Below are 27,203 nucleotides of genomic sequence, written 5' to 3'. Positions count from 1 at the left end.
ACTAGTCTATACTTTGTATTTGCTTATGTTCCCTCGTTAACCCCTCCCCCCCCCCCCCGTTTTATTTTTTCAATCACTTTTTTGTTTAATGTAACTTGTTTTGTTTGTTTTTAATCTTTTGGCCTGTTTATCGGAGGGTGCGCCCACTTTCCGACAGCTAGTGTACATCGTATACAGCACAGTTACGGCACGCTTTGCACAGTTTCCTCCACAATTAACACAGATTCTTCCACGCTTGGCACTGTTTCCGCCACGCCTGACACACTTTTGCCACAAAACGGAATTTTGATACCAATAGATATATCAAAAGAATCAGATTTTTATGCTGATTTCAAATATATAAGTTTCATCAAGTTTAGTCCTACCCATATATATATATATATATATATATATACAAAGGTCAATGAATAAGTTATTTTTCTGATGCATCATTTACGGCAGTTTTAGGTGTGTTATTTTTTTCTGTTATTATTCTTTTTCACTCTTTTTTTTGCTTCGAAATACGAATTCGGGCCAGTTTGAAAAAATATTTCATAAAACGCCTTTTGAATTATCGTAGTCAAAGCATCACCGCTGAATAAATTGTATATAGATATTTGTGTGGTTATCTCCCCACTCCCCAGAAACTTACTCGTTACTCCCCAGAAACTTTTAACCTCTTACCTTCTCTCCAAAAAATCTAAAATGGTATATTTTGCATAGCTTCGTTTCAAACCCATTTGCCGAACCCTGATTGATGACAAGTGGTCTGATTTTTCTTATGTTTTGTTTACAGTCCACTTCGAGGGGGCGCTCGATTTCTGTCACTAGTGTACATATCAAATTGCTACGTGTTGCACAATGTTCCGCCATTATTGGCACAGTTTCTGCTAAACGTGGCACACTTTCGCCACGCTTGGCACGCGCCACGTTTGGCACGCGCCACTCGCTGTACGTGATTCCCAGAAGTGGGCGCCTCCTCGGCTCGCACGTTTATTAGATTTTTTATTACCTTTGGGGGTGTTTCCTTACGCCATTGCGGTGTGTTTTTTTAAGGGTATTGAATTCGACAAATTGGCGTAATTTTCAAGTTGAAAATCACATCTTCGGCGAATTTTTGCTGAAATTATGATTTTTCGGTGTATTTCGCTTTTTCTGGCTGCATTATCTTATTATACCGGGCATCTAGTAACACTAGTTAAAGATATTCGTTTATATTCTGCCGCACAATTTATTTTTGGCGGATCTTGCCTATCACCTAATAAATTTTTTTATTTTTTTTTATTCGAAATTTTTGTTTTCATATGAGTGCGAACACGCTGGAAATTCCAAGGCTACAGTGTCAGCAGATATTATAGGTATAGGCCTAAACAGCCAAAAATATTATGACAATCAGAGGTTTTTTTTGGCTAGGATCTCTTCCTCAAAGAAAGTCGTGAGGATAGTCGTGATGAAGTGAGGGCCGGTTCACATGGATGTCGCCAGAGGGACTAGCGCAATGGCGTACAGTAAGTAGGAAAAAAGAATTTTTATTTGCGACCTCAGATCCTTTGTTTTGCTTCCCCTCTCCTCTCACGGTGTTTATCCTCTGATCTACTTAAAACCAAGTCATTTTATTTGAATAAAAGTATTACAACCTATTAACACAATTAAACTGCTTTAATTGATTGCCATCGCACCAATTCATTGAGAAATGGCCATCATTCCAGGGAAATCGCCCCCTCCCTTCGGTGGTATTTTTTTGCGTTTTTTATTTTATTTTTTTTTTTTTTTTTTGCGTTCTTATCTATTATGTCTCATATTAGAATATCATTTGTTAAATCTTTTTGAATTGATTTCAAATTTCAGGGTTATTCAGTTCATTACTGAAAACAACTATTTAAAATTTATTTATTTATTTATACTATTTATAAAAAAAGACGACAAAAAATAGCTGAACCATCCTTGTGGGTACATTGCTGTTTTAAATTTATCAAAGTCGGTCTAGACTCAAATGCTCGTTTCAGACGAAGGGCGGAAAAAAAGCTTTATTGGTAAATAGGTTCCTCGAGGCCTCTTCCACGTGTTCATGTCGAGACAATTTTTTTTCCGCAGTCAGGACCCTCTAGGGCGCAAGTCTGTCTACTCTGCGTACTACGATGGAAAATTCTACTACGCCATTCAAACTTATAAGACGGAAAATTGTTGCTGAATATAACCTATTAATCTACTGGAGGGTATTTTTAACGCCTCAACTAATTCTGTTGAACAATTGGACTTCCTTTCAAAGACGAAGAGGAATAGGCTAAAAATCAAATTGAAAAATGTTTCAACGAAATATTAACGTATTCACTGAAGATACAAAGAGCTTTGAAATAGAAAAAAAAATGGTACTTTCCCATTATGCGGGCCTTCGGGTTAACCACTATAGAGTAGGCACTGATAAAACCGGTTTTTGACGTGTTAACCGCTATAGAGTAGGCAATTATAGCGTGGTTTTCATTGCGTATACGATATTAAACTGTGTTTTTTGGGGTTTAGGGGGAGAAATAGGTACCTAGGTTAGGTTATGTATTTAATATATGGTATGCTTTGCCCCCTCCCCCCTCGTAATGTGCAAATATATAGCCCAAATTTGTTTCTAAGCTATTATATATTCATCCTATTTTATTTCATTTCATTAGCAATTAACCAAACTTGACTTTTTACAAAGACCCGCATAATGAGAAAGTACCAAAAAATATTAGAAAAAAAATTGGTACTCACGTATTATAGCGACCACACTCAAGAGGTGAAGTTAGGTTAATCATAAGGAAATATACCAATATATGATCAAAATATAATACTTTAGCAGCAAAATTATGGAAACTACAACAGAGAATTATGGAAAAAGACTGGTGTGTTTTGTTTGTTTCTTTCAAATGAATAAATCCGATTATTCAAATCTGAATTTATAGTAGATTCATGGATAATTAATTCTTGACCAAAGACATTTTTTTCACGCGAAAACTTTCAAAAGGTCCTTTTGCAGTACCACCACCGTTGTATGCACAAATGGATTGGATGCAATTATGGGGGTTGATTTAAGTACTCGAGGGCTAGTTTTATGATTCACGGTTTTACATGGGCCATAGCCAACTATTTTGCACTCATATCTGTACACAAACTAGCAAAACTAGCAGCAGAACATGTCAGACGATCGGCCTACCCCCACCCCCCAAAAAATCCTGAAATTTCACCTTCCTCCCCCTGCCCCCGATCGGACATGAATACAGTAAGCGATAGTGATTTAATTTAGTTAAAGTGCTGGGATATCTAAATCGCTGACAAAATAATATATGTGGAACTCTGAATAGCTTTATCCTCACGAGATACTCCCTCGAACGTTATTTCCAGCTTCTCACCTCATTATGGTACAACCAAGTTTGTTTGTTCGTACGTCGTTATGTTTTTCACATATTGCTGTATGCTCTTCTATTCTGTACACTTGTGACTATCAACGACACATTTAAAGTTCCCTACTTACTTTTCTTTATTTGCCAAACATGTTTTAAAATTGCCACGATGGATAAAATGAGTTTGGGTTTGGTGCTACAACCTTGCTAACCAATCACCTGTTAATAGAATCTAAACCCATAATTATTGTGCATGAATGGGAAAATCTGCTTGTACAGGTTTTCTGTGCGTTTTTTTTCCCGAAAGTGACCGTATTTCTGTTGTACATTTTTTTTTTTAAGATACTTTAATGCCTTTTCCTCTTGTTCCCCTTTTTTTTCTCTTTTTTTATACTTCCTCATTGTACACTTGCTGAATTCGATGGGATTTTAAATACATTATTATTATGTTACATATTGCCTCTTTGGAACCCATTCGTTGAAGAAGAAGAAAAAGATCCTAAAATTCGAAAATCTTCTTGAGCAAAATCCTGGAATCGATGGATTGTCTCTTCGCCACCTGGTGTCCAAATCGGAGCGCCACATGTTCTGCCAAGCCGTCTGGCACATTTTCGCCTCGTACCGGTGCGTGTACACGACTTTTGACAGTGCGAAACCCCTCGCTGTGAAACTCACGTAAAATAATATAAATAGTTTATTGTGTCCTCCGTATGAAATTTAGTTTCTACAAAAATCTGGTCAAAACTAAGATAAGCTTGCATAATTCAAGATCCACAGAAACGTATCAGTTTGATTTACCTTATGGTACTATATAGTCATTTTCACTTGATTTGGGAAAAATGGCTCCAACTTTGCCCCTCTCCCAGGATTTGGACGAAATTTGTCACTGTTTCTCAACCCATTCGAGGACGACTTGATTTTTGCTTGCCCTCCGGATGGGTGACCAAAGAGAGCAATCTTTGCGATCTATCATCCGCAACACGTGTTCTAGCCATTTCAAGATTTTGTTCGTTATAGCCACAGAAAGTGGGATACAAGGACATTTTTCGTACTCCTAACAATCCGTAGTTACTTTGGAAAACATTTAATCAATATTCCTCTGCCTTTCAAAACGCCCACGTTTCAAAACCACACTTGACCACTGTCATTGCCGTAGCTTCAAGGCCGTACCCAGGATTATTTTTTTCGGAGGGGGTTTTATTTTAAAAAAAATTGGGGCTTTTACACACAAAAAAACAACTCAAAAACCCATACAAAATTTTTTTATGTCCATTTTGTTACGTTTTTACGAGTCAGACAAACATTTTTTTTGGGAGGGGGGTCAAACTCCCTCACCCTCCCCCTGGATACGGCCTTGCGTAGCTTCCAGTGTTTTGATCTCGGTTAGCAGACTTATCTTCCCCTTCTTCCAGAAATTTTTTTTTAATTCTTATAAAAACAACCTGGGCCTTGGTTCTTTTACTTTTAGAAACTTTACTGCATCCACAATCTGTACTATATGTACTAATAATACCACCCCAGGTAAGTGAAGCCAACATAAGTCAAAAACGGGTATTTCATACGGGTATGTTTTTTTTTTACTAGTACCTGAATTACTGAATCACACATTTATAGAAATAATGAAGTTCACATAGCGGTGAAATTTGACCCTAGTTTTTTTCCTGGTTTGGAATAAAATGCTCAAATTATAGTTAAAAATAAAAAAACAAAAACATGCGATGCAAACAGAGTTAAAAATGGAACTAAACCTACTTTAATGTTGAGATACTACTACTGCTACTAACAACTCACCGCAGCATCAAACTGCCTGAAGCCAACACATCTATGCACGTTCCTCCTCCATCTCAATATATTCAAAGCCTCCCTCTTAACACCTTCCAAGAAAGTTCCCATTTTACTTAAATACTTCTTTATGGTATCCTCCCACTCCAATCGCAGACGACCTGTTTTCCGTTTGGTCCTAGGGAGTTGGATGAAAAGGACAATCTTTGGCAATCTGTCATCTTCATCCGCAGAACATGCCCTAGTCATCTCAACCTTTCTCTCATTATAGCCCTAGAAAGCGGGATTGAACCATACTTTTCCCACAGCATACTGTTTGAAATACGGTCAGTCAGCCAATTATTATGTTCTACTTAAATAGATTTAAAGTTTAAAGGTTCCTTCACATTGAAAACGTAAGACTTTACGTTACGTTTAGTCCTAAGGTTGTTACGTTTCATCTTACGGGTCTTACGTTTATGTTCCTTCTCATCGAAAGTCTTCCCTTCACACTGCAACGTCAATTTTTAGCGCTACCCATGCAAAAAAGTGGTTTCCCTTGTTGTGTAAGGAAGGGGCTGTGATTTCCTTTTTCTAGGTTTTTGACCATACTAACTCCAACAGTATACTTTTCATTTTGATTTGATGTCATTTTAGAGGGGCTTCAGGCTTTTTTTTTTAACCTCTTGAAGTGAACACTGGCAAAGGAAAAGGACAGTGCATGGGAGTATCCAAATTTCTCTAAATATGTTTATTTTTTTTATTGAGTTTCAGTTTCGTGGCAGGCATGTCTTCTTACACATTTTTAATGGATTTATGTTAAAAAGCGTCTCTTCATTGTTTTTCACCATATTCCATAGAATTAAGACACCTAATTATAGCTATTAGATTTTTTTTTCAAAGAAATCTAGAACCAGTTACTACATTTCAAAACAAAGCCATAGAAATGTCAAAAGTATTTTATTATATCACGTTTTTACTCTGGTACTAGTGTTATTATTATTAATAATTAATATTACTGGAATATTTTTTTTTTTAGACCTACTAGACATTTTTTTCATATAATTTAATGCTTACCTTAAATAGAGAAAAAAAGCTTTATTAAGTTCGTCTATAAAACTAAAAATACACTGAATGAGTAAAGTATTTTTTAACTGCCTTCAAGATCTCCATCTGCAACTCTAGTTTTGAGTCATCTTGTTCTTTATTCAGATGAGATAACAGTGATTGCAGAAAGTACCACTTCAGATCATGCTGGTCATTGCTGTTTTTTTTGTCAATTGCTTGCTGTTCCTTCAGGTCTGTTTGATCTCTAGACCCTGTCTTTGTTCTATTATGAGTTTTATTTTGGCTGGTTGATGCATATATTTGTTGCCTACTAGAAGCTTGGGAACTTTGGATATCTGTTTGATTGTTAATGAGAATTTCTTCACTAAGGGTAATAAAATCAGCATCATTCACTTCAGCATAGTTATATTGTGGGCACCCCCTGCACACCCTGAATAAATCTCCACAGATATATTCTCATCTTGAACAGTGTTCCCTTTTGTCTTGTGATTCCTTTCAATTATATGTTCAGAAAGTAAGTTCATTCTTTGTACAAAATTTTGGTCTTCTGGCTTTAAGCTTAGACTAGCACCAGATCCACTTCTAGATCTCCCTTTTTTTTCTCTAGGTAGACGTAATGGTCTCTCAGGCTGTCAAGCTCCCTTCTTTCCATAAGCTCATTAACTAGAAAAAAACACAATGATTACTAAATTTTTCAATTTTTAAACTTTAACCATACTCATTTTATAGCCCAATTTTTATTGCAGCTTATTCATAAAATATACTGTGGAGATTTAGTTAATTTGTCTCCTCAATAGCACAAGCTCCATAGCTAATTAATTCTATGGAGCAACAAAAAAAGCATTTTTGGACCACAGAAAGTCAAAGATCACTTAGAAAAGAAGTAAAATTTACTGTGCCTTAAATCACATTTATTAAACAAGTACTTTGCCGACACCCAATTATAAAATATTTGTTAGGGTACTAACTGAATTACTATCATTTATTTACTACTATAATACCTCAATGCACAAATACTCAATAGACTCTACTGTATTTCCATTTGCTTATCAAAGTTGAGTGTCACTTAAAACATGTTGGTGATGGGCCAAAATATCATGCATATTCAGTGTCCTGATTTGAAGCTTTAAAATACAATACAATTTGTTGTGTTTGTATCAAATTTTAAGGTTTCTTTGGGTCCAACTAAAGTTAGTCAAAATCAACTTTTACTTGAAGACCATATCCACACACAGGTGTTTGGGGAAATGGTGACATTTTATTTACTATTCTCTTTTTTTTCTTTATTTCAAAGTTCATGTTTTTCTATGACATTTTCCTTCCTTTCTGACAAAGTTCTTAAAGATCACACATTACATGGATATAATGACCAAATATTATTTCCAACTATGTCATTCAAATCTTTTTGCTAAATGGTTTTATCCTTCATTTAAATTTTTAGTAATGTTTGGTAGTTGATATATCTATCTGTGTCAATAAATCCATACAAATATATTTCAACACCACAGGATATATTGTTGTAGCCTACTGTGAATATGCTGCCTGTTCTAAATTCCATAAACATAATTTTCACATGTTGGAAATAAAGTTTGGGTGAAAAACCATAATCTAAAATGTATATCCTATTGCTTATGTTATAAACGAAACTTTGCGAATCATTCATGCTTGTAATTTTTTGTGCTTATTTCAATCAAAACATGGGTAATATTGTAGTTTTATCATTTTGAGAAAAAACAAATAGCCTTAAATAGCCCACAGTGAACCCAATCATGGGGAATGGCAGTTCAATGCAAGGTAGCATTACAGATCAGCAGCATTGTAGGAGAAAATAGCTTAATAAACTTTAAAAAAATATACCATTAGATTCCTTGTTTTATGCTCTTTTCCTGTATCACATGTGTTTCTGACAGTGCACCTTATCTTCCCTAATGGTCCTGGATATATCCCTAAGATAGCCTATATAAAACTTCTAAATTGCCAAAGAAATTAACTTAGTCTTTATTTTTTCTCAATGATCCTAAATCTTTTTCATTATAGAGGATGTTGAGAAGCTAGATCAAACTATCCATTTAAATGTACCAAAGAAGGTTAGATCCTAATCTAAATTTATTCTTGCTTCAACCTTATAAAGAATATTTTAAATCCATAGTTAAGTTACAAAACTTATGTCCTAAATATCATTTTAAATGATTAACTGTACCACAAAAGGTTTTATTTTAACCTCAAACCAAAAAGAATTAAAAAAAATTAGCAACATTTATCAAAGTATATCCTATCCTAGGCTCACACCTCCCAACAGTCTAGACTTACTACTTTCTTTCCTGCTGATGAAAAGGTTGGCTCGGACTTACCACCGAATTTAAGTTAAATTAATTGTCCTTGAAAACAGGGTACTTTGAGCTATAAAGCCTTTTCCAGCTTCTGCAAACTCAAATATTTTCTCATCTAAGTTCCATTTTGCTCAAACGTAAACGTAAGAAGTTGAAATACTTTCAACATTTTCCGTCAGACCTCTAGCGTTGCGTTTTGACTTACGGATACGTTAACGTAAGGTCTTACGGAGGGTTATGAGTCTTACGGAAGGCTTACGGAGTTCAGTGTGAAGGGGAGAACGGAAAGCCAAAATTCAATGTGAAGGAACCTTAAGACTTCTTTATCTGACAAAAAATAAATACCCAAAAATACCCCCCCCCCCCCTGAAAGGCTCAATGATCGGGAATGTTTACAAACCCAGTAATTATAAATCCATATATAACTTCCCAACAAGTTAATTATTTATTATTATTAATTATTTATTTCAATGTGAATTAATTTGAAACTTAAAAAAAATACTAGTTCATTATTTCTACCTCAGCCAATGGGTAAGTAAATTACAAATCCATTAGTATAGCTTGTCAGCAAGTTATGTAACACCTCACTCACAAATATAGTTCGTTTTTTTTTCTCAGTTGAGGAACAAAAGTGAATCAGGTCATCTGGAGTCTCGATTTTACTTTACTAACCAACTCCAGACAGTAGATCGTTAGAGTGTCTCGCAAAATGAGGGAGGAAAAGGAGGAAGCTGTCATGTAGAAAATCTGCGAGGAGAGGAAAAAACTGTCGAGAAAGAAGATAAATCAATAAATGGGAAAGGACAACAATCTCTTCTGTTGATTGGGAGCTCCTGGGGACTTGGAATAAGGAATTCAAATGATCTGTAGGATTTTTTTTTAACATCTGTTCAATCGCTAAAAATCTGTAGGATTTTTTTTTAATTTTGAGTAATATTAAGTCCTAATATTTTTTATTCTATGTGTCACTTAAACACTCAGAAGACAAAGTGGTATAATTCAAGATTATCGTACAACTGAGATAGCTAAAAAAAAACCATAACTTTAGAATCTAAAATGCATCCTGAATCCACATACAATATTCATTTGCGTTGCAAATTTGCTTTACATCCCTATCCTCTAATGTTCAAATATATTCCCTTAATTGTATATATGGTGTGTATTGACTTTTCCATGCATCACTCTTTTCTTCAAATTAATATAACTGTTTATCAAAACAATTGAAAATTAATTGCATATAAGCAATTCACGGGGTATATTTGCCCAGTAGGGGGGTGGGGTAGGGTGTTGGTAAAGTAAATTTGCGATGCAAATGAATGTTGTACTTGGATTCAGAAGGAAAGTCTTATTATAAAGGTATGTCTATTTCTTAGATATCTCAATCGTTAGTTAATCTAGAAATTTACCGGCAAAGCTGGAGGTCCGGTCTCCTTGGAGTAAATAGACTGTTGCGGGCAACGATAAAGCCCAGGTGGTGATGGCTATTGCCGTTCAATATCTTATTTATTTATTTTTTTTTAATCGTAGCCTTTTTATTTATTTATTTGTTTGTTATCAAATATTTACAGATTTGATAACTCTCAACTATAAAAAAATATAAAGGTGGAGTAACAATAAGAGAGAAAGAAAAATGCAAGAGAAGAGGACAAAAAAAGGGTAAGACGCCGGTGTTGAGACAAATTTTTTTATAATATAATATTTATAAATATAAATATTTTATTAAATTATTATATAAATTATTATTATATTTTATTTATTAATTATATAATTTATTTATAATTTATAAATATTTAATAAATATAATATTTTTATATTATTTTTATAATTTTATTTATGTTTTTGTTCATAGCCCACAGATTTGATAACCCACCAATAAAAAAAGTATAAAGGTGGAGTAACAATAAGAGAGAAGGAAAAATGCAAGAGAAGAGGAAAAAAAAAACGGGTAAGACGCCGGTGTTGAGACAAACGTGCATAAGCCATGTCTGAGAGCTTCCTATACAGTATTTTCAACTTCGGTAAACAATATCAGTAACACCAAAATTATTCAAAAGGGACCGGTAATATCAATCGTTAATCAAAAATTTTATTTATATTGGAAAGTTTTTTAATAACAATCCTTAAGGGTTGTTTGGACCAAGAAGCTTAGCTTGCCGGGTTTAGTAATTCAATGACAATTCACCGCATAATGCAAGAAACATATATTAAAAAGAAATAATAAAGAAGGAAATCTGAAATAGTGAAGTAAATAAAATAGCAAGGCCGTAGCCAGGGGGGGGGGTACCCGGTTTGAACCCCCGCCCCCCGAAATTTTTGACTGAGTCGAAAATAAGTCGAAAATTAGTAAAACATAGGTAAAAATCAGTATAATTAGTCGAAAACTGTGTCAAAAATTAGTAACTACCCCCCGAAAAAGTCAAAAATTAGTAAACCCCCCCCCCCTCCCCGAAAAAAAATCATGTATCCGCCCTTGGAAAATAGAGATGACCAATAGTTGTAAAGACGCTTAGAGGGACTGTGTTTAAGTTATTCTGTGAAGTTAACAAAGTTGACCAATGGGAAAAAATAACCGAGGCAAAATTTGCAAATTAGAAAAACAGAACTTTTTTTTAATGTATTAATCATCTGAATGAATATAATTGAAAACGATCGTTGAAAACAGATTGGGCCGTACATCGTTTTATCTTGTTTTCCCCGACTCACCTACTTTTTCATTTATGCATTTATAACTTTTGTCAAGTCGATATATAGGCTATATTTAGCCTACATATGTTATTTAAATTCCTTTTTGCTTTCGTTTCCACTTTCATAAAAAAATATTCATAGATTCTCGAGAAAAAAAAGTTTCTACATTTTAGTCCATTGTGAATATATATATATATATATATATATATATATATATATATATATATATATATATATATATATATATATATATATATATATATATATATATATATATATATATATATATATATATATATATATATATATATATAAATTCCTGTTTGCTTTCGTTTCCACTTTCATAAAAAAAATATTCATAGATTCTCGAGAGAAAAAAAGTTCCTACTTTTTAGTCCATTGTGAATATATATATATATATATATATATATATATATATATATATATATATATATATATATATATATATATATATATATATATAGACCCCGGCACCGCGCCGGCGGATCGACCGAACGCCGCCGACAAGAGGCCCAAACGAACGCCGCCGAAGTGTCGCAACGCCGCCGGTGCTCCGCAGGCACGCCACCGCCGGCAAAGGCGGTGGCGTTCGGTCGACTTTTAATTAATTTTGTGGCAATTCTCTATTGCGTCAACCGCAAAGTCGGAGCTTTTCCTTCTCCTGTGGTTTAGTATTTCGACTTTCCTGATTAGAAATCAAGCAGGGGTTGCACTATCCCCGAATTTTTGAGTATTACTCCGAAAATCTATGCGTCACCCCGAAAAAAAATTTGGTTTCCCGAATCCCCGAATTTCACGCAATCACGGTGCCACCCCTAGCGATTTATCACCAGTGACTTTCCCTGCCAAATATTACTTTGCATACCATAATTCTTCACTATTTTCCAGTTCGTTAATTTTCGTCTCTTGTTACTTTGCATAAACACCAGATAGTCTAGGACCCAGCCTCTGAAAACTGACACAGGTGTGGTCAGCAAGATGACCGCGAAACGGTGTTTGGACCCAACTTAACTGACCATGCTGATTACGGAAACGACCGCTATATTGTTGAGAAATGTTGGCGTGTTGTTGTAAGATCAAAGTTTTAGGTTTCTTCAGCTTTTAGCTACGGATAAAATGTGTAAGTGTCAAAGTAAAGCCAGAAATGTATCGATTCTAGAAACCTAATACAGAAAACGTTGCGATTTCACCTCGCAGCAGAGAAGAGGAGAAACTGAACAGCTAAGAAACTTTTAACTCAAAATGAAACAACTAAAAGAACAAATGGCTATTACATATAAGAACGAATTGTTCAAATTTCAAAACTTGTCTTCTGAGGACTCATCTGCTAATTCGTTACATTTTTCTGCACACTGACACAACAACTCACAGTCTCTGTTCTTGTCAACACATGGGCAGGCTCTTAAGCAAGTTTGGCAAAGGCAGTATTTAGGACTGGTACCTTGTGGGAAAGGATCTCCCCCCATTGGAACTGGACAGATTTTGCCTTTCGAAAAAGTCCATCCGAATCGAGTAGGGTCAACTGGCGAAGGCCTTGGCAAGTTCGCTTCCAACAGGAATTTGACCTGTAGCAAAGAACGCATAGCGTGAAAAGAAAAAGCGTCATCCGTCGGAGGCAAGTATTTCAGTTCCCGTTTTCTCGGGTACAGGTGAATGCGCAAATCGTTCAAAGAAGTCACCAGGGTCTTTGCCGTACATTGCTACGACTACCTTTCGGCAGGCAGATGTAAATTCTTCCAAGACAGCATGGGCATCGTCGCACCTTAGCCTCACAATCACGTTCCGGATATCCTCATAGAGGTTCCATCTTTCAACTGCTTTCATAGCTAACTTTTTGCCCTTGCCATAAAAATAGCTGACGGTATCACACGCAAGTCACACAGTGGACCACTGAGCACAACTGAGCACGCAGCAACTGAGCACACAGATCAGTGTAAAATAGACTGCAGGCACCTTTTCAAAACCCTAACACCATTTCTATGATTGTATATTTCACCATCATGACAAAAAAAAAAAAGGCAAAACAGACAAAAAAAGACAAAAAAAAAGAAGTGAAAAGTTGAAGCCAATTATCAATTTTTGAGATAGCCAGAAATATCTGGAACTCCCTAATGAAAGTACAAAAAATGAAGTTCAAAATGCCGGTAATTAATCAACCGCCAGAAATAGCTAACACTACTATACGCCTAGTTTGGATATCACGTCGTTTTTCTCAAGTATTTCTTTCTGCTTTTGGCCAAAACTGTTTTTGATGTTAAGAATTAAAAGAAAAGGGTCTGGCGGATGTGACAGTCTCATGTTTGTTGGAAAACCAGCCAAGTGGTTTGCAAGTGTCCCATCTCACAGGTATGACTTAATTTATATACAAATTATGACTTAATCTATTATTTACATACAGTGGACTCAACTGGCCTAAGTAGGATTTTATAAAAAAAAGGGGGCGGGGGGTTGAGGAAATTTGTGGAAAAAAGGATTTTTTTTTCTTCTAATAACTGGTGGAATATATGTGATGGTTTCGGGGGCGGATCCAGGATTTTTTAGGGGTGGGGGGGGGCCCAAAATAGGTTGATCCGATAGACTTACGTTAGGTTTCACTTTCATAACACACAGATATTTAAAAGTCATCAAAGGTCGGGGCCCTCTAGAGGGAAGAGTGGAGGTAGGTACTTCAGAATACCTTCCCAACACACATTTGAGCCTGTAGACCCATCCCTGAAAGTTTCATTTTCCTAACCTAACCCCTATCCAAGAAAGCCAAAAGTAGCTAAAGTAGAATTTTACCAAAAAGACAGATGGATCTACAGGCTAAGGTATGTCCTGGGATGGTATTTTGAAGTACCTACCTCCACTCTTTCTCCCACTAAAGGGTCCTGAAATTTGCCTACATGACAGGTAGAACTTATTGAAATTTGACAAAACAACTCTTTACCTTAATTTTCAGTTACTGGTTTCTTATTCTCTGGCTTTAGTTCTGGAAATATAATTCCTGTTATTTGAGTAGAATTTTGAGCCATATTAATGTTTTTTTTTTAATATATTAAATGTATTTTCATATTTTTAAAACATTAATGCTTGGGATTGAGCAAAGTTGTGAAGCTGAAAATTTTGTTGTTTTAATTCATTCAAGCAGAAGATCTATTTTGCCAGGTTTCACTCAAAATCAAAAGCCAGGACCCTCTAGAGGGAGGAGTGGAGGTGGGTACTTCAGAATACCTTCCCAGGACATACTTTAGCCTGTAGATCCATCCCTGAAAGTTTCATTTTCCTAACTTATCCCCTATCCAAGATAGTCAAAAGTAGCTTACGTAGAATTTTATCAAATGCTGGACCTATGCCCCTGATGAAAACAAGGTTAAAAAAAACATTTATCAATTATTCCTCCTTTGTCAGCCTACTGTTTCTAACTGTAAGAAATAGTGCTATTACAACTGAATCCTGAAGCATGTCAATAAAACTGAAACTTTTAGATTCCTAAATTTATACTTTCTCAGCATGATAGTTGTCACCCAAACAATACCCCTCTATTTTCTATATTCTACCCCTCTTTTTCAGAAATGAATTTTACCCCCACCCCTATTAATACTAATTCAGGGTATATATTTGCACATTAGGGCAGTGGGGATAAAGTTTATTTCTGATACAAATGAGAGGTAGGTTTAAAACTTACCCCCCTCCCTCTAATATGCAAATATATACCCTGAATTGGTATATATAGCCTAGGGGGGGGGGGAAAATTCATTTTGCCCAAAAATGATTATTGTATTGGTTAAGAGCATAAAAAGGGCATCAAGTAGTATGTTTACTTTATTTGTAAGTCACTAATTTTATAATGGGTGAGATAGGGAATGATCATACTGCTAATTCTATAAACTGTGCTCGGAACTGAACAGGAAGCTGATGCAAAAGGTTGTCAGCCCTTGAAATACTAGGTTACTATGCTATAGCTTACTACTATGCTATAGCCTACTAATACTAGGCTACGCTTGCTAGATACACTACACTTGATAAATCACTGATGAAGCCTGAAACACGCTGGCAAATACTGATGGCCTATATGCTGGATGTATGAGATAATGAAATTAGCTTGTTGGATTTTGTGGGATCATTCTATCCAGATACTTTCCCTCGACAATAGCGTTTCCTACTTAGGGCATGTATCTTGTACTCTCAGGATGGCGTTGCTAGCCGAGAAAAAAAGAAGCGAAAAGGCAACTTCGAACTGCTCTAGCTGCTGATGCCTGCGTCTCACACCGGTAGAGCGGACCTTCCCGGGATCAGCAGGTCATGCTCTGTCCTTTGGTACAGAAAAATCTTGGTCATTTCACTGACCACTCACAAACTGAAATAGAGCACATTCCTTCGGGTGGGTCCCAGACGGGTGGGTCTAAGACAGTTGCAATATGCAATTGCATTGCAAATATTGCAATATGCACAGTTCTTCATATGTTGAGAAAAAAAAATATCGTCTTTATGAAATGAGTTTAAATCATTTCGTATCCTGTTTCCCACTTGCAATTCCTTACATCATTCGTAGTCAAGAATTTTATTTTCAAGTTGAATAGAATTATAGAACGCAACATTCACTACAGTTTGATTTTGAAGATCGAAGATCGTTTCTACAACTGAATTGTAGGTTTGCAGAATTTTTTTTCTTTTGCTGTTTTTAGATAAGATTTTCTTAATTTTTTATACACAGTTTTTTAGTCCTTGATATATTAATGAACATACAATCGAATTACTGAAAAATATTCTATCCCCCCCCCCCAAAAAATACCTTCTACTTTTAATAAATTTTTCTATAGTAGAAGCGAGTTACACTGTGTGAGAAGTAAATATTGAATTAAAGATTGAAACAGAAGTTACCCCAAAAACATGGCTCATAAAAAAAATTGTAAATTATTGCCTATAGGGGGGGATAGGGGGCTATAAATTTTAAATGATAATACCTCATTTTTTATATTGAAAGCAGGGATGCCAAAAAGATATTTATTTTTTTCATTTAAAGCGGAGATGGAAAAAAATGCTATTAAATTCCCTGGGAAACCATTGAAATATTTTTATAGACCCAGGGCCTCCCATTGGGACTTGTTCATTGTCTTTGATATTTTTCGATTTCTCATAGGCTACTGGCGTAATTTAGCTTTTGTGTGTGCTCCCTTTTAATAAGATTCTTTGGATCTTATTGAATGCCACGGCGAATCTATGACTCAGCTTTCCATTAGTTTGAGTTATTTCGGAATAACCTCTCCTTTTTTTTTGTCATCTTTGTACCCCTTTACTTATAACCCCAATTTTTTTTCAAGGAACACTAAGCTACTCAATGTTATTTCTCGTGTTTGTTGGAACCGTATATTGACCTAGTTAATTATTAAATAAATTACTCTTTTATCTAAAGCTGCGACGGTATCCTAGCAAAGTGGTATCCAGAGGGGGGGGGGGGTAGGGAGGTATTACATTTAAATGATAAAATCTCGAAATTTATTTAATGAAAGCAGGGATGCAAAAAGGTTATTTTTTTTTTATTTAAAGCAGAGACGGCATCCTATCAAGATGATGGTATCCATAGTGGGGGGGGGGGGCATAGGGAGTTATTATATTTAAGTGATAGTACCTTGATATTTTTTTTATTAAAAGCAGGGATGCCAATAAGTTAATTATTTTTTTAATTTAAAGCAGATAAGGTACCCTATCGAAGTGTATGGTATCCAGGGGGGGAGGGGGGGCTAGGGAATTATTATATTTAAATTATAATATCTTGATTTTTTTATTGAAAGCGGGGATGCCAAAAAGTTTTCTTTTTAATTTAAAGCAGAGGCGGTATCCTGTCAAGATGGTATCCAGAGCGTGTGCATAGGGAGTTATTATATTTAAGTGATAGTCCTTTGATTTTTTTTGTATTGAAAGCAGGGATACCAAAAAGTTTTTTTTTTTTTTTTATTTAAAGCAGAGACGGTATCCTATCAAGGTGGTGTCCAGAGGGGAGGGGGGGGGGGGTCGGGAATTATTATATTCAAATAATAATATCTTGAATTTTCTTATTGAAAGTAGCCTCAGTCCACACAAAGTGGATAAGTTGATTTTTATTCATGACAATTATAGCCACATCCCGCAGTTAGAATTGACTTCCAAGTTTGACTGAAGGAATTTTTTTCGACCAGTTAACCCCTAAATTTTTTGTCCCTCCACGCTATTTTAAAAATACCTTTTTTACACATACTAATATTTGGACTTTCATTAGTATACCAGCTTACCCGTCACGCGTTGCCACGATCTTAAAAGAAAGGAAATTCAATGAGAATACCCATAAGGAAAATTTCTAAAGCAGAGACGGCATCCTATCAAGGTGGTATCCAGAGGGGGCGGGGGGGGGTGGGGAGCTATCATATTTAAATGATAATACCTCGATTTTTTTTTTTTTTTTTTGAAAGCAGGGATGCGAATAAGTTAATTATTTTTTTTATTTAAAGCAGAGAAGATATCCTATCAAGATGATGGTATCCATAGGGGGAGGGCACAGGGAGTTATTATATTTAAGTGATAGTACATAGATATTTTTTTATTCAAAGCAGAGATGCCAAAAAGTTAATTATTTTTTAATTTAAATCAGAGAATGTACCCTATCAAGGTGCATGGTATCCAGAGGGGGGGGGGTTAGGGAAGTATTTTATTTAAACGATAGTATCTTGAATTTTTTTATTGAAAGCAGGGATGCAAAAAGTTTTTTTTTTTATTTTAATCAGAGACGGTATCATACCAAGGTGGTATCCAGAGGGGGGGGGGCATAGGGACTTATTATATTTAAGTGATAGTACTTTTTTTTTATTGAAAGCAGGGATGCCAAAAATTTTTTTTTTTTTTTTTTTTAGCAGAGACGGTATCATTATTATAGCCACATCCCGCAGTTATAGCCACATCCCGCATTTAGAATAGGCTTCCAAGTTTGACCGAAGGAATTTTTTTCGACCAGTTGACCCCTAGATTTTTTGTCCCTCCACACTATCTTCAAAAATACCTTTTTTTTTACACATACTAATATTTGGACTTTCATTAGTATACCAGCTTACCCGTCCCGCGTTGCCACGATCTCAAAAGAAAGGAAATTCAATGAGAATACCCCTAAAGAAAATTTCTAAACGTTCACTGTCTAAGTTAAAAGTTTTGAACGTCACAATGTTTTTATTTCAATACAGTAAAAGTTGAGAAACATAATTAAATCATTCAAGAAAACGCTAAATAGCTCTACAGGCTCATCAAAAATTTGTTCTATTTTCTGATATTGTCCATTATATAAATTCATTCTAGGTCTACCAAGCTAATTGGTTGAGACTCACACATTGATTGGAAATTAACTTCCATTTTCTTTCCAGTACTGAGGTGGGTCATCCACATTTCGCCATTGGGAACTGATGCTTGATTATTTTTAAGGTGAAATTTTAAGTTATCCTATTCAAAATGATTATAAATGATTGTGGAAAAAATTGGTAGGACAGGTTGATGTGTTTTGTGTTTTACATATATTTCTGCTTGCAATTGTATGTTCTTTTGTGTATTGTAAATATTGTTTTATGTTTCATGTATGGTATATTTTGACAGTTGGATAATGTTTTGAAATATGAATCAACACATGTAAATTAAAGAAGGAAGAAGCCAAGCAAAAATACTCCGTACAACATCTTTGTCCAACCCCTATGATAATTTAAAAATTCCCAAGATTTTTGTGAGTTATACTTGATGTATTTTTTTTTTAAATTGTTATTAAAACCCGTTTTTAATACAAGGAAGGATTTTTAAGGAATCTAAAAGAGCATAAAAAAACGATCAATATTAAAGTCGTCCATTTCAACTGTTTTAAAGGGGACAAAGCAGATATTGGCAAAGGGCATTATGAAAAAAATAAGCTTCCAAGTTCAAACTTATATTCAAAGTTTTTACCCAGATAACTGACGAATTTTGTGACACGGTATTTGAAGTTTTGTATGCAATAATGCTCGATGAAAAAAAAAACTACTAATTTTGATAATTATTTATGTTAAGAATACATAGCTAATAGATACTTCAACTATTATGCAAGGGTAGCCATTTCGTTTCTACCAGATTTCTACTTCTCTTGATGAACAACAAAGAAGACCAGTTTCCAGCCAGCGACTTGTAAAGTTTTGAACTCATGAATAGGCTCGAATCTGTTGTAAATTTAAGCTGTGATTTGAGAAAGACTAATGAAAACGTTAATGTTTGCGGTCAACATTGATCGTGCTGGCGGCGCGGCGCCGACGTCTTACCGGCGGCGCGGCACCGACGTCTTACCGGCGGTGCGCCACCGATGTATTACCGGCGGCGCGCCACCGATGTATTACCGGCGGCGTGCTGTTTTTGTCCCCGCCGCCACCGGTCTTCCCTCATCGGCGCGGCGCCGGGGTCTATATATATATATATATATATATATATATATATATATATATATATATATATATATATATATATATCTGGTCCATATATATTATTTCACTTATATTAATGAATCTTAGGTCTTATTGCCCATAGTGCAGTTCGCCGCCGCCAAGCAGTTTATTTCCTTTTACCCCTCCCTCTTTTTTTCCTCGTCACGATCAGCAATTTTATAATCTGGTAAAAACTACTATGTTACAAAAATAATGAGAAGAATATTATTTTTGTTATTGTTAGAAGTAATTTTGATTCATGAGAATTAACAGTGAAATGTTATGCAACCATCAAAGATACAAACTGGTCCATTGTTGTATTTTCTTTCTCTGGTCTTGTCACAAAATACGTCAAATTTTCTATATTTCGGATAATTTAGCATATTTTAAGTAGAACATTGTATAAAACTTCATGCAATTAATTTTAGAAGCAGTAACTGAATTTTTTTTAGTAGTTTGTACTGAACTCTAACTAATAAATTAGATTTTCCACATACTTAGTAAATATACAAAAAAAGATTAGCCTACTGGATTTAGGCCTACTAAGTTTAGGCCTACCTTATGATATAAAATCGATAAATTTACAAAAAAACGTAAATAAAGGGAGTAAAATTGGCAAATTTACAATAGTTATTTTATAACTTTACAACAAAATTTTTACGAATAATGCTAATTTTAAGGTTCTTGTGAGTGCCTTAAGTTACTTGGGTACTTAGTACTTTTTAGGGTACTTTTAGGTATGAGGGCACTTTTAAGGTACTTTAAGGTACTCGGCTGTTAAGGTACTTGTGACTGTCTTTTTTTTTGGGGGGGGGGAATGGTGCGGTGTTGCCATTTTTTGCGTTCTCTTTTTCAACAGTGTTTTTTTTTAACAACGTTCTTTTTTTTCTAACTGGAAATTCGCCATCTACTAGATAAGACGCTGCCTGTAAACAGCAGCGCGTCCAAAAAAAATATACACACCTGATTTCTGCGGGGGGGGGGGATTTTAATAATTCTAAAATTAACTTGCAATTTTAATGAAAATTATGTTTCGGGCTTTTTTTTTTTTTGTTTTGTTTTTTTTTTTTTTTTTTTTTTGTGTGTGTGTGTGTTTGTGTCTGTGTGTGTTTGTGTGTGTGTATGTATGTGTGTGTGTGTGTATGTGTATGTTTGTATATGTGTGTGTGTGTATGTGTGTTGGGAATAATTAGGCTGTATATGTGTATATATATATATATATATATATATATATATATATATATATATATATATATATCCAAAGATTAATTAAATAATTAGGGAATAATTAGGCTGTATATGAAGGTCTTTTTCTATAGACATTTTCTATAGGTCTTTTCTATATATTCTATCTTTATAAACGAGCAATAATTGTGTATGTATGTATGTATTTTTTTTCTCGAAAACGGCTCCAAATTTTTTCGTGAAAATTGGGATCCTGGGATATTCTGGCCTAAAAAACGATTTAAATAGATCAGAAGTTTGAGAAAATTCGTTAAGAACCCTAGTTTTAGTGGGGGGGGGGCGTAAAGAGCAAAAAACTGTTAATTGCAAAAATATTTGTATATATTTTAACAAGGGATTGCAACAATTCAAAAACCTTTAATAAGTTCAGTTCAGAATCTCTAAAGTTATTATGTAAACTGCGAAACTATTTACGGTGCCTGAACAATAATTGTAATGTTTAAATTCAAACTAGAAAAATACCTGAAAATTTAAAATTAGTTCGTTGTTGTTAGATAAAATCCACTCGGTACGTCATTTTAGGTCATTTTACTCGCAAGTTTTTTAGGAATTTTAAAACAAATCTATTACTCGAAGGAATATATTCTAGCTTTTTAGGGGGAAATGGTCTTTTTACCTCCATGTCTGCGACCGATTTACGAGTTGGAGAAATATTTCAGGAAGGGGAGGCTCAATCTCGGGACTCACCTGCATACGCCCTTGGTTGTTTTTTCTCCTGGGTAGAAGTATGGAGGCCTATTGTGTCACCTTTATCTTTTCCACTCACTCAAAACAATGATGCGTTCTTCAAATTCTTGGCGGCTGCGGAAGTTCTGGCAGGCAATTCAATTCTTGAATTAGAACACTTTCCTTCACTAATTTTGGTTTTCAATTTGTCAGTTTCTTTGCGGTGTTGCCAGATTGGCCGGATTTGTTCTGCTTTAGGCACTTTTTGAAGTGGTTGCGCATTGAATTCTTGAAATCAAGTGTAAAAATTCGGTTTTGTTTTGTGAATTATTGATTTTACGGCTCTTTTTTTTTATTTAACAAGTAACTATAAAGCTATCAATGATTGTTTATACATCAATAATTGAAGAAAAATTAGCTTTACGCTATGCGAATACACAGCCAAGTCTTTCTATGTCGTTATTGAGGTTTGTTAGAAAATGTGACTTATACAAGGTTGATTTTTTTTTTTTTGAATTTCTAACTAATTCAAAGAACTATTTATCATAGATTTGGCATTACATTGACATATTGAATAAAAGCTATTTTCTTGATTTTACGATACACGATCAAGTACTGATCGCTCTAATGTGTTAAAGCTTATGATGCAGAAAAAAAAAACTGTTTTCCTAATTCAGTAATTTGAATAGATAAGAGCTTGAACGAGGTCTTAACCTTACCAATTCATCGAAACGCCTAGGATTAACAGTACACCCAAACACAGTCAACCAAAAAGAAGGAGCCATGGACATGCAAGAATGTAATTAATAAATGTAAGCATAATTAAATAATGCAAGTTTAATTAACAAATATTAGTGTAATTAATAATTATATAAATACTAGTAAATGTAGCTAGTTGGTAAATCAAAAGAAGATATGTAAAAACAAAAATGTTCCTCTCACAGCAGGATTCTAAGTAACTTTTTTAAATTACAGCTATGGCACTTTTTTTCGAGAATGGTATTTTCGGCGTATTATCGCTTTTTTAGCTTAGCTGTCTTATGTGAGATATCTGGTAACGTTGCCTCTGTATTTATCATATGTGTTTGCAATTAGTGCTCCCGCAGCTTAATTGTTTAAGCAACAGAAAGACTGGACCTGAAAAGGGTCCAGGCGCATATAATATATCAGATGGGGTAATTTAAAAGGGGTGTTTTGACATTTTTGTCGAACGGAGGTATCCTACTTTATTAAACTCAGAACGGTCTACCAATTATTTCAATCCACTTGCCGTATCTTATTTTGTTCAAAAGAAAGTTTTGTTGTGGTTTAATGCGTTTTATCCCCTTTAACACTCTAGAAACGGCTAATAAAATGGAGCTTATGAGGTCAAAATCAGTTTTTTTTTTCTTAAAATGTCTTCTTTTTGTTAATAACAGTGATTTTTTTCCTTTTTTCGTGGGTTAGCTGTGATACAACGGTTGTAATTAACTAATTATGGATTGATAATTTCTGTTCAGTGGGTGGTGGAGGGATGATGTAGGGAAACAGGTCGAAGTTCCCATGCCACATGACGTTCGCCTGATAACAGTCAAAAACCAAAAAACCAAGAACCAAAAACCTCAAATAACAACAACTTTTTTTCCTCTTTTGGGAGTTACCTATGGGAGTTAGAAGGTTAAGATTTAAGTAATTATGGATTGATAATTTTGGTTCAGTAGATACTGCAGGGGTTGAAATAGGGAAATACGTTGATGCTGTCTTCTACTTCTACTACTAACAACTCAGTGCAGTACCAAGCCGCCTGAGGCCAACACAGCTACGCACGCTCCTCCTCCATCACGACCTATTCAAGGTCTCCCTCTTTACACCCTCCCTAGAAATTCCAGTTTCCATTAAATCTTCCCTTACGAAATACTTCCACCCCGTTTGGATACAACCTGCTTTTCGTCTGGTCCTAGATGGTTGGCCGACAAGGACTATCTGTGGGGAACTGATTTTTTTGTATTTTTTTTGCTTGAAATAAATGGAATTGAATTGACTGCCTGTAAATTGTTTTCTTAAAGTTGGAGTACAAAAGAATTGAAGATAACAAGGAAATTTGTGAAGACAGTGAATAACACAGTGAATGCCACTTAAGCGAATATTTCGGCTATGTAATTAACTGCAGTCATCAGCGAGATAAAGATATAATCTAATATCTCGCTTGTTTAGATTAACCCATTTAAAAGAAGGCAATTAAATTTAAAAGAAGGAGAAAGAAAGAAAGAGAAAACAATTCTGAGAAAAGAGAAAAGAGAAAAAGTATCTACTGTTTTCACAAATTTCCTTGCTATCTTCAATTATTTTGTATGAAGAAAAGGCAGTGTGGTTTTTGTATGAAGAAAAGGCAGTGTGGTTTTTGTATGAAGAAAAGGCAGTGTGGTTTTTGTATGAAGAAAAGGCAGTGTGGTTTTTGTATGAAGAAAAGGCAGTGTGGTTTTTGTCATTATTTAAAGAGCTGCAGTAAGTATATTTTATATGAAAATCCTAATTTTTTATCATAACCCCTTTTGAATTATCATTGTTAAAAATGTGCAATAATTCAAGTTCTTTTCGTTAGGATGACCAAAAGGCACAATCTTTGGCCATCTCCCATATCCCATCCGTAATGTGACCTCCATCTCGCCTTTCTTTCATTGCAACCCGAAAAAGGGACATATAACCGCATTTTTCGTACAGTTTATTGTTTGATGTACGGTTAGCAAAGCGAATACCTGAAACTATCTGTAGAAAATTCATCTGGAAAATATTTAATACCTCTTCGAAGCAGGGTTACCGCCACGGTCAGTTCCTAAAGTGCTACAATTGCCCAAATTTGCGTACTACACAGCAGTTTTCGGTCCTATAGTCGAAAAATTGACTGTAATAGTGGCTATCGTACTGTTTTAGTAACCCTGAGCACGTGCTACTCGTAATAATGTATTTCTAAAATGGCACTTTCATGCTACAGATGGCAACGCTGCTTCGAAGTGGCCACGTTTCAGAGCCATATTGGACCATTTCAGCTTGGTTGAGGTACAAAGCTATACACCAGCTTAGTTATATACCTGCTAAGTTAGAGTTGTTAAGTGTCATTGCTTAGTATTGGTATAGATTGGTCCGTATTTAATTTTGCTTAGATTATTTTTATTTTATTATTATCTATTACATATTATTTTATATATTTTTATTATTTCAATATATATTTTGTTGATAATATTATACTATTTATATTTATAATTCTTTTGTATTCTATATTATTTGCATTATTATAATGTTATTTTACATTTTATATAACTGTTATATTGTAGGCTATATTACATTATAGGCTATATATGTTATATTATAAAAGATAAGGTATATACCTGTTAAGTTGGAGTTGTTCAGTGTCATTGCTTAGTATTGGTATAGATTGGTCCGTATTTTACGTATTTACTCTCTGATTTTTGAGGCTTAAAAATGTTTGAATCGAACCGGGTTGGGTCTATGCGAAAAAATATTATTTATTTATTTTATTGTTAAGAAAGCTTATATACGTAGCTAGGTATTATAGGGATACATTTGGTTTGTTAAGTTTGATTGCGTAATTAGGGTAGCACCTAACATTTTTTTTTTTTTATTATATTTTTTTTCTTTATAAAGGTGTTTGGTAAAAGTAAACAGGTGTTTGGACAGCAAAATTGAATTGCAGACATTCGCAGAATGTATAGATTTAGTAACAAACAAAAGATAGTAAACTATTTAATGTTTTTTTCACTTTATTTGTATCTGCCACTATACCTAATTTGCTGCTACGTCAATTTAAATACCGGCGCTAGGTGGCAAATATTATTATTTTTTTCTTATACAACTTTACCATCATATTACGAATAATATATACTTTGAATGTTAATAAAAGATGTAAATTAGAAAATAACCTCGTATTAGGTTGTAACTTACTTGACTGCCTCTTATGCCTAAAAGCGTGTAGGACAGCAAAAGTAGTTCGCCGCAGCGGCCTTTCTTGAGCTTTCAACCAGAGATCCCCTATCGAATTCCACACCAACGGTGCCTCCCTCTTTAGCACCTTGTCGAGGGCTATTTTGGAATTCTTCCATCCCCTATCCGTGCCATATGCTCCCAGTACATCTATTGCCATTTTGTAATACTACAAATGAATATTTAATTTATATGATTGCTATTGTTAATAATAAACATTAATTTTGTAAGAAAAAATAAGTACTAATATTAATATTAATTAATATTAGTTTTATTAATATTCAGTTATATTAATTAGTTAATATTAATTAGTAGTTAATATTAATTATATTAATTAATATACTAATTATAATATTATGTTGTACTAATAATTAATTAATTTTAATATTAATTTCTAAAAATAAGTACTAATTTTAATATTTTATAGAGCCCAGTTGCGGTGAAGGAAATCGTTTGTGTTTCTGCGACAAAAATTGTGACAAGCCGGACAACGAAAAGATTTGGGAGCCTTGTGACAGAGAGTGTGCCGGTGGTTGTTATGGTCCCTACAATGACCAGTGTTTCGCCTGCAAACATATCTTTGACCGGGACAAATGTGTTAGGTCATGTCCCGTTGGAACTTATCTGGTAAGTAATAATGATGAAAATGATGATTCACTTTAATTTATTTCTTTATCAAAAAGATGAGCGTGAAAGATGAGTAAATAAAGTAACAAAAACAATTCAATTAAGCAACGATTTACGGAAAGAAAAATAAACGAAACAAAAAACCAGACAACAGAAAAATAACTGAATAGGGTAGATTAAATAAAGTTAACGAGAAATGAAAAAAATCTCAAGCGTTTGTTGAATTCTGGAAGAAAATGTGGAACAAAATGTGGGTCGATAGAATATTTTCAGCAATTTTTTAGATAATTTTCCAGTGAAGTACGTAATTTTACTGTAAATAGAGGGAATATTTTTAATCCACGGCAGCCATCTAAAGCGGATAGGGAGAAAGAAACGTAAAGAATGTCCTCTAGAGAGAAGAAAACTGTATCAGACCAGTAAGTGCACTATTTAGGGACATTTGGAGTTTATTTGTGGACTGAATAGTCAATTTTTTGATTTAATCGAGGGAGCCCGTAAACATCAAGGACGTGCGTAGGGAGGGGGGCACGGCTCTCCCAAATGTATAATTTTCCCAATTTGTGGGCACTTCTTATTAGAATTATTAGATAAACTTGTTTTCCTTTGTTATTGCCCCCTCTCGTAAAAAAAAATATATATCCCGCGTACGTGCCTAATAAAACACATGAGTTTCCTCTTATTATACCATAAACACAGATGCAATAAAAGTGGAAAATTCTGAAATTCTAAAAACTGACAGAACGGATATCTTTATTATGAGGAAGAGGCAATTTCTGAGTGTTGAAATAGCCTCACCAGGATGAATAATCTATAATTTATTTGATCGTAAACTATAGGTCGAGGGTATCAGAAACCGAAGAAGTGCATTTTAAGGCTCGACTTTTACGATTTTTTGTGAGAGGTTGTTCAGAGGTGAGGGGGGTACGCAGAACTCGTTTCTAAAAATGCATCTATATGATGCGAGAAACAAATTTGCTTTATTTGCAAATTTGCTTTAATTGCAGAAATATTTTCAGAATAAAATAAAG

The 27,203-nt window shown here is 34.5% G+C and overlaps 1 protein-coding gene across 1 annotated transcript in view; it reads left to right on the top strand.

Annotated features, from left to right (window-relative positions):
- Positions 1-27,203, top strand: part of LOC148943083 (insulin-like peptide receptor) — a 208,940-nt gene that overhangs the window by 74,247 nt on the left and 107,490 nt on the right. The window contains exon 6 of the mRNA XM_089102431.1: positions 25,973-26,172. Coding sequence (XP_088958557.1) covers positions 25,973-26,172 — 200 coding nt within the window. The remainder of the gene's footprint in view (positions 1-25,972; positions 26,173-27,203) is intronic.

Source organism: Artemia sp. Qi Xiang Cuo, chromosome 16, assembly GCF_049724085.1.
Source record: "Artemia sp. Qi Xiang Cuo chromosome 16, ASM4972408v1, whole genome shotgun sequence".
Lineage (NCBI taxonomy): Eukaryota > Metazoa > Arthropoda > Branchiopoda > Anostraca > Artemiidae > Artemia > Artemia sp. Qi Xiang Cuo.
This window is presented reverse-complemented; position numbering and strand designations above follow the sequence as displayed.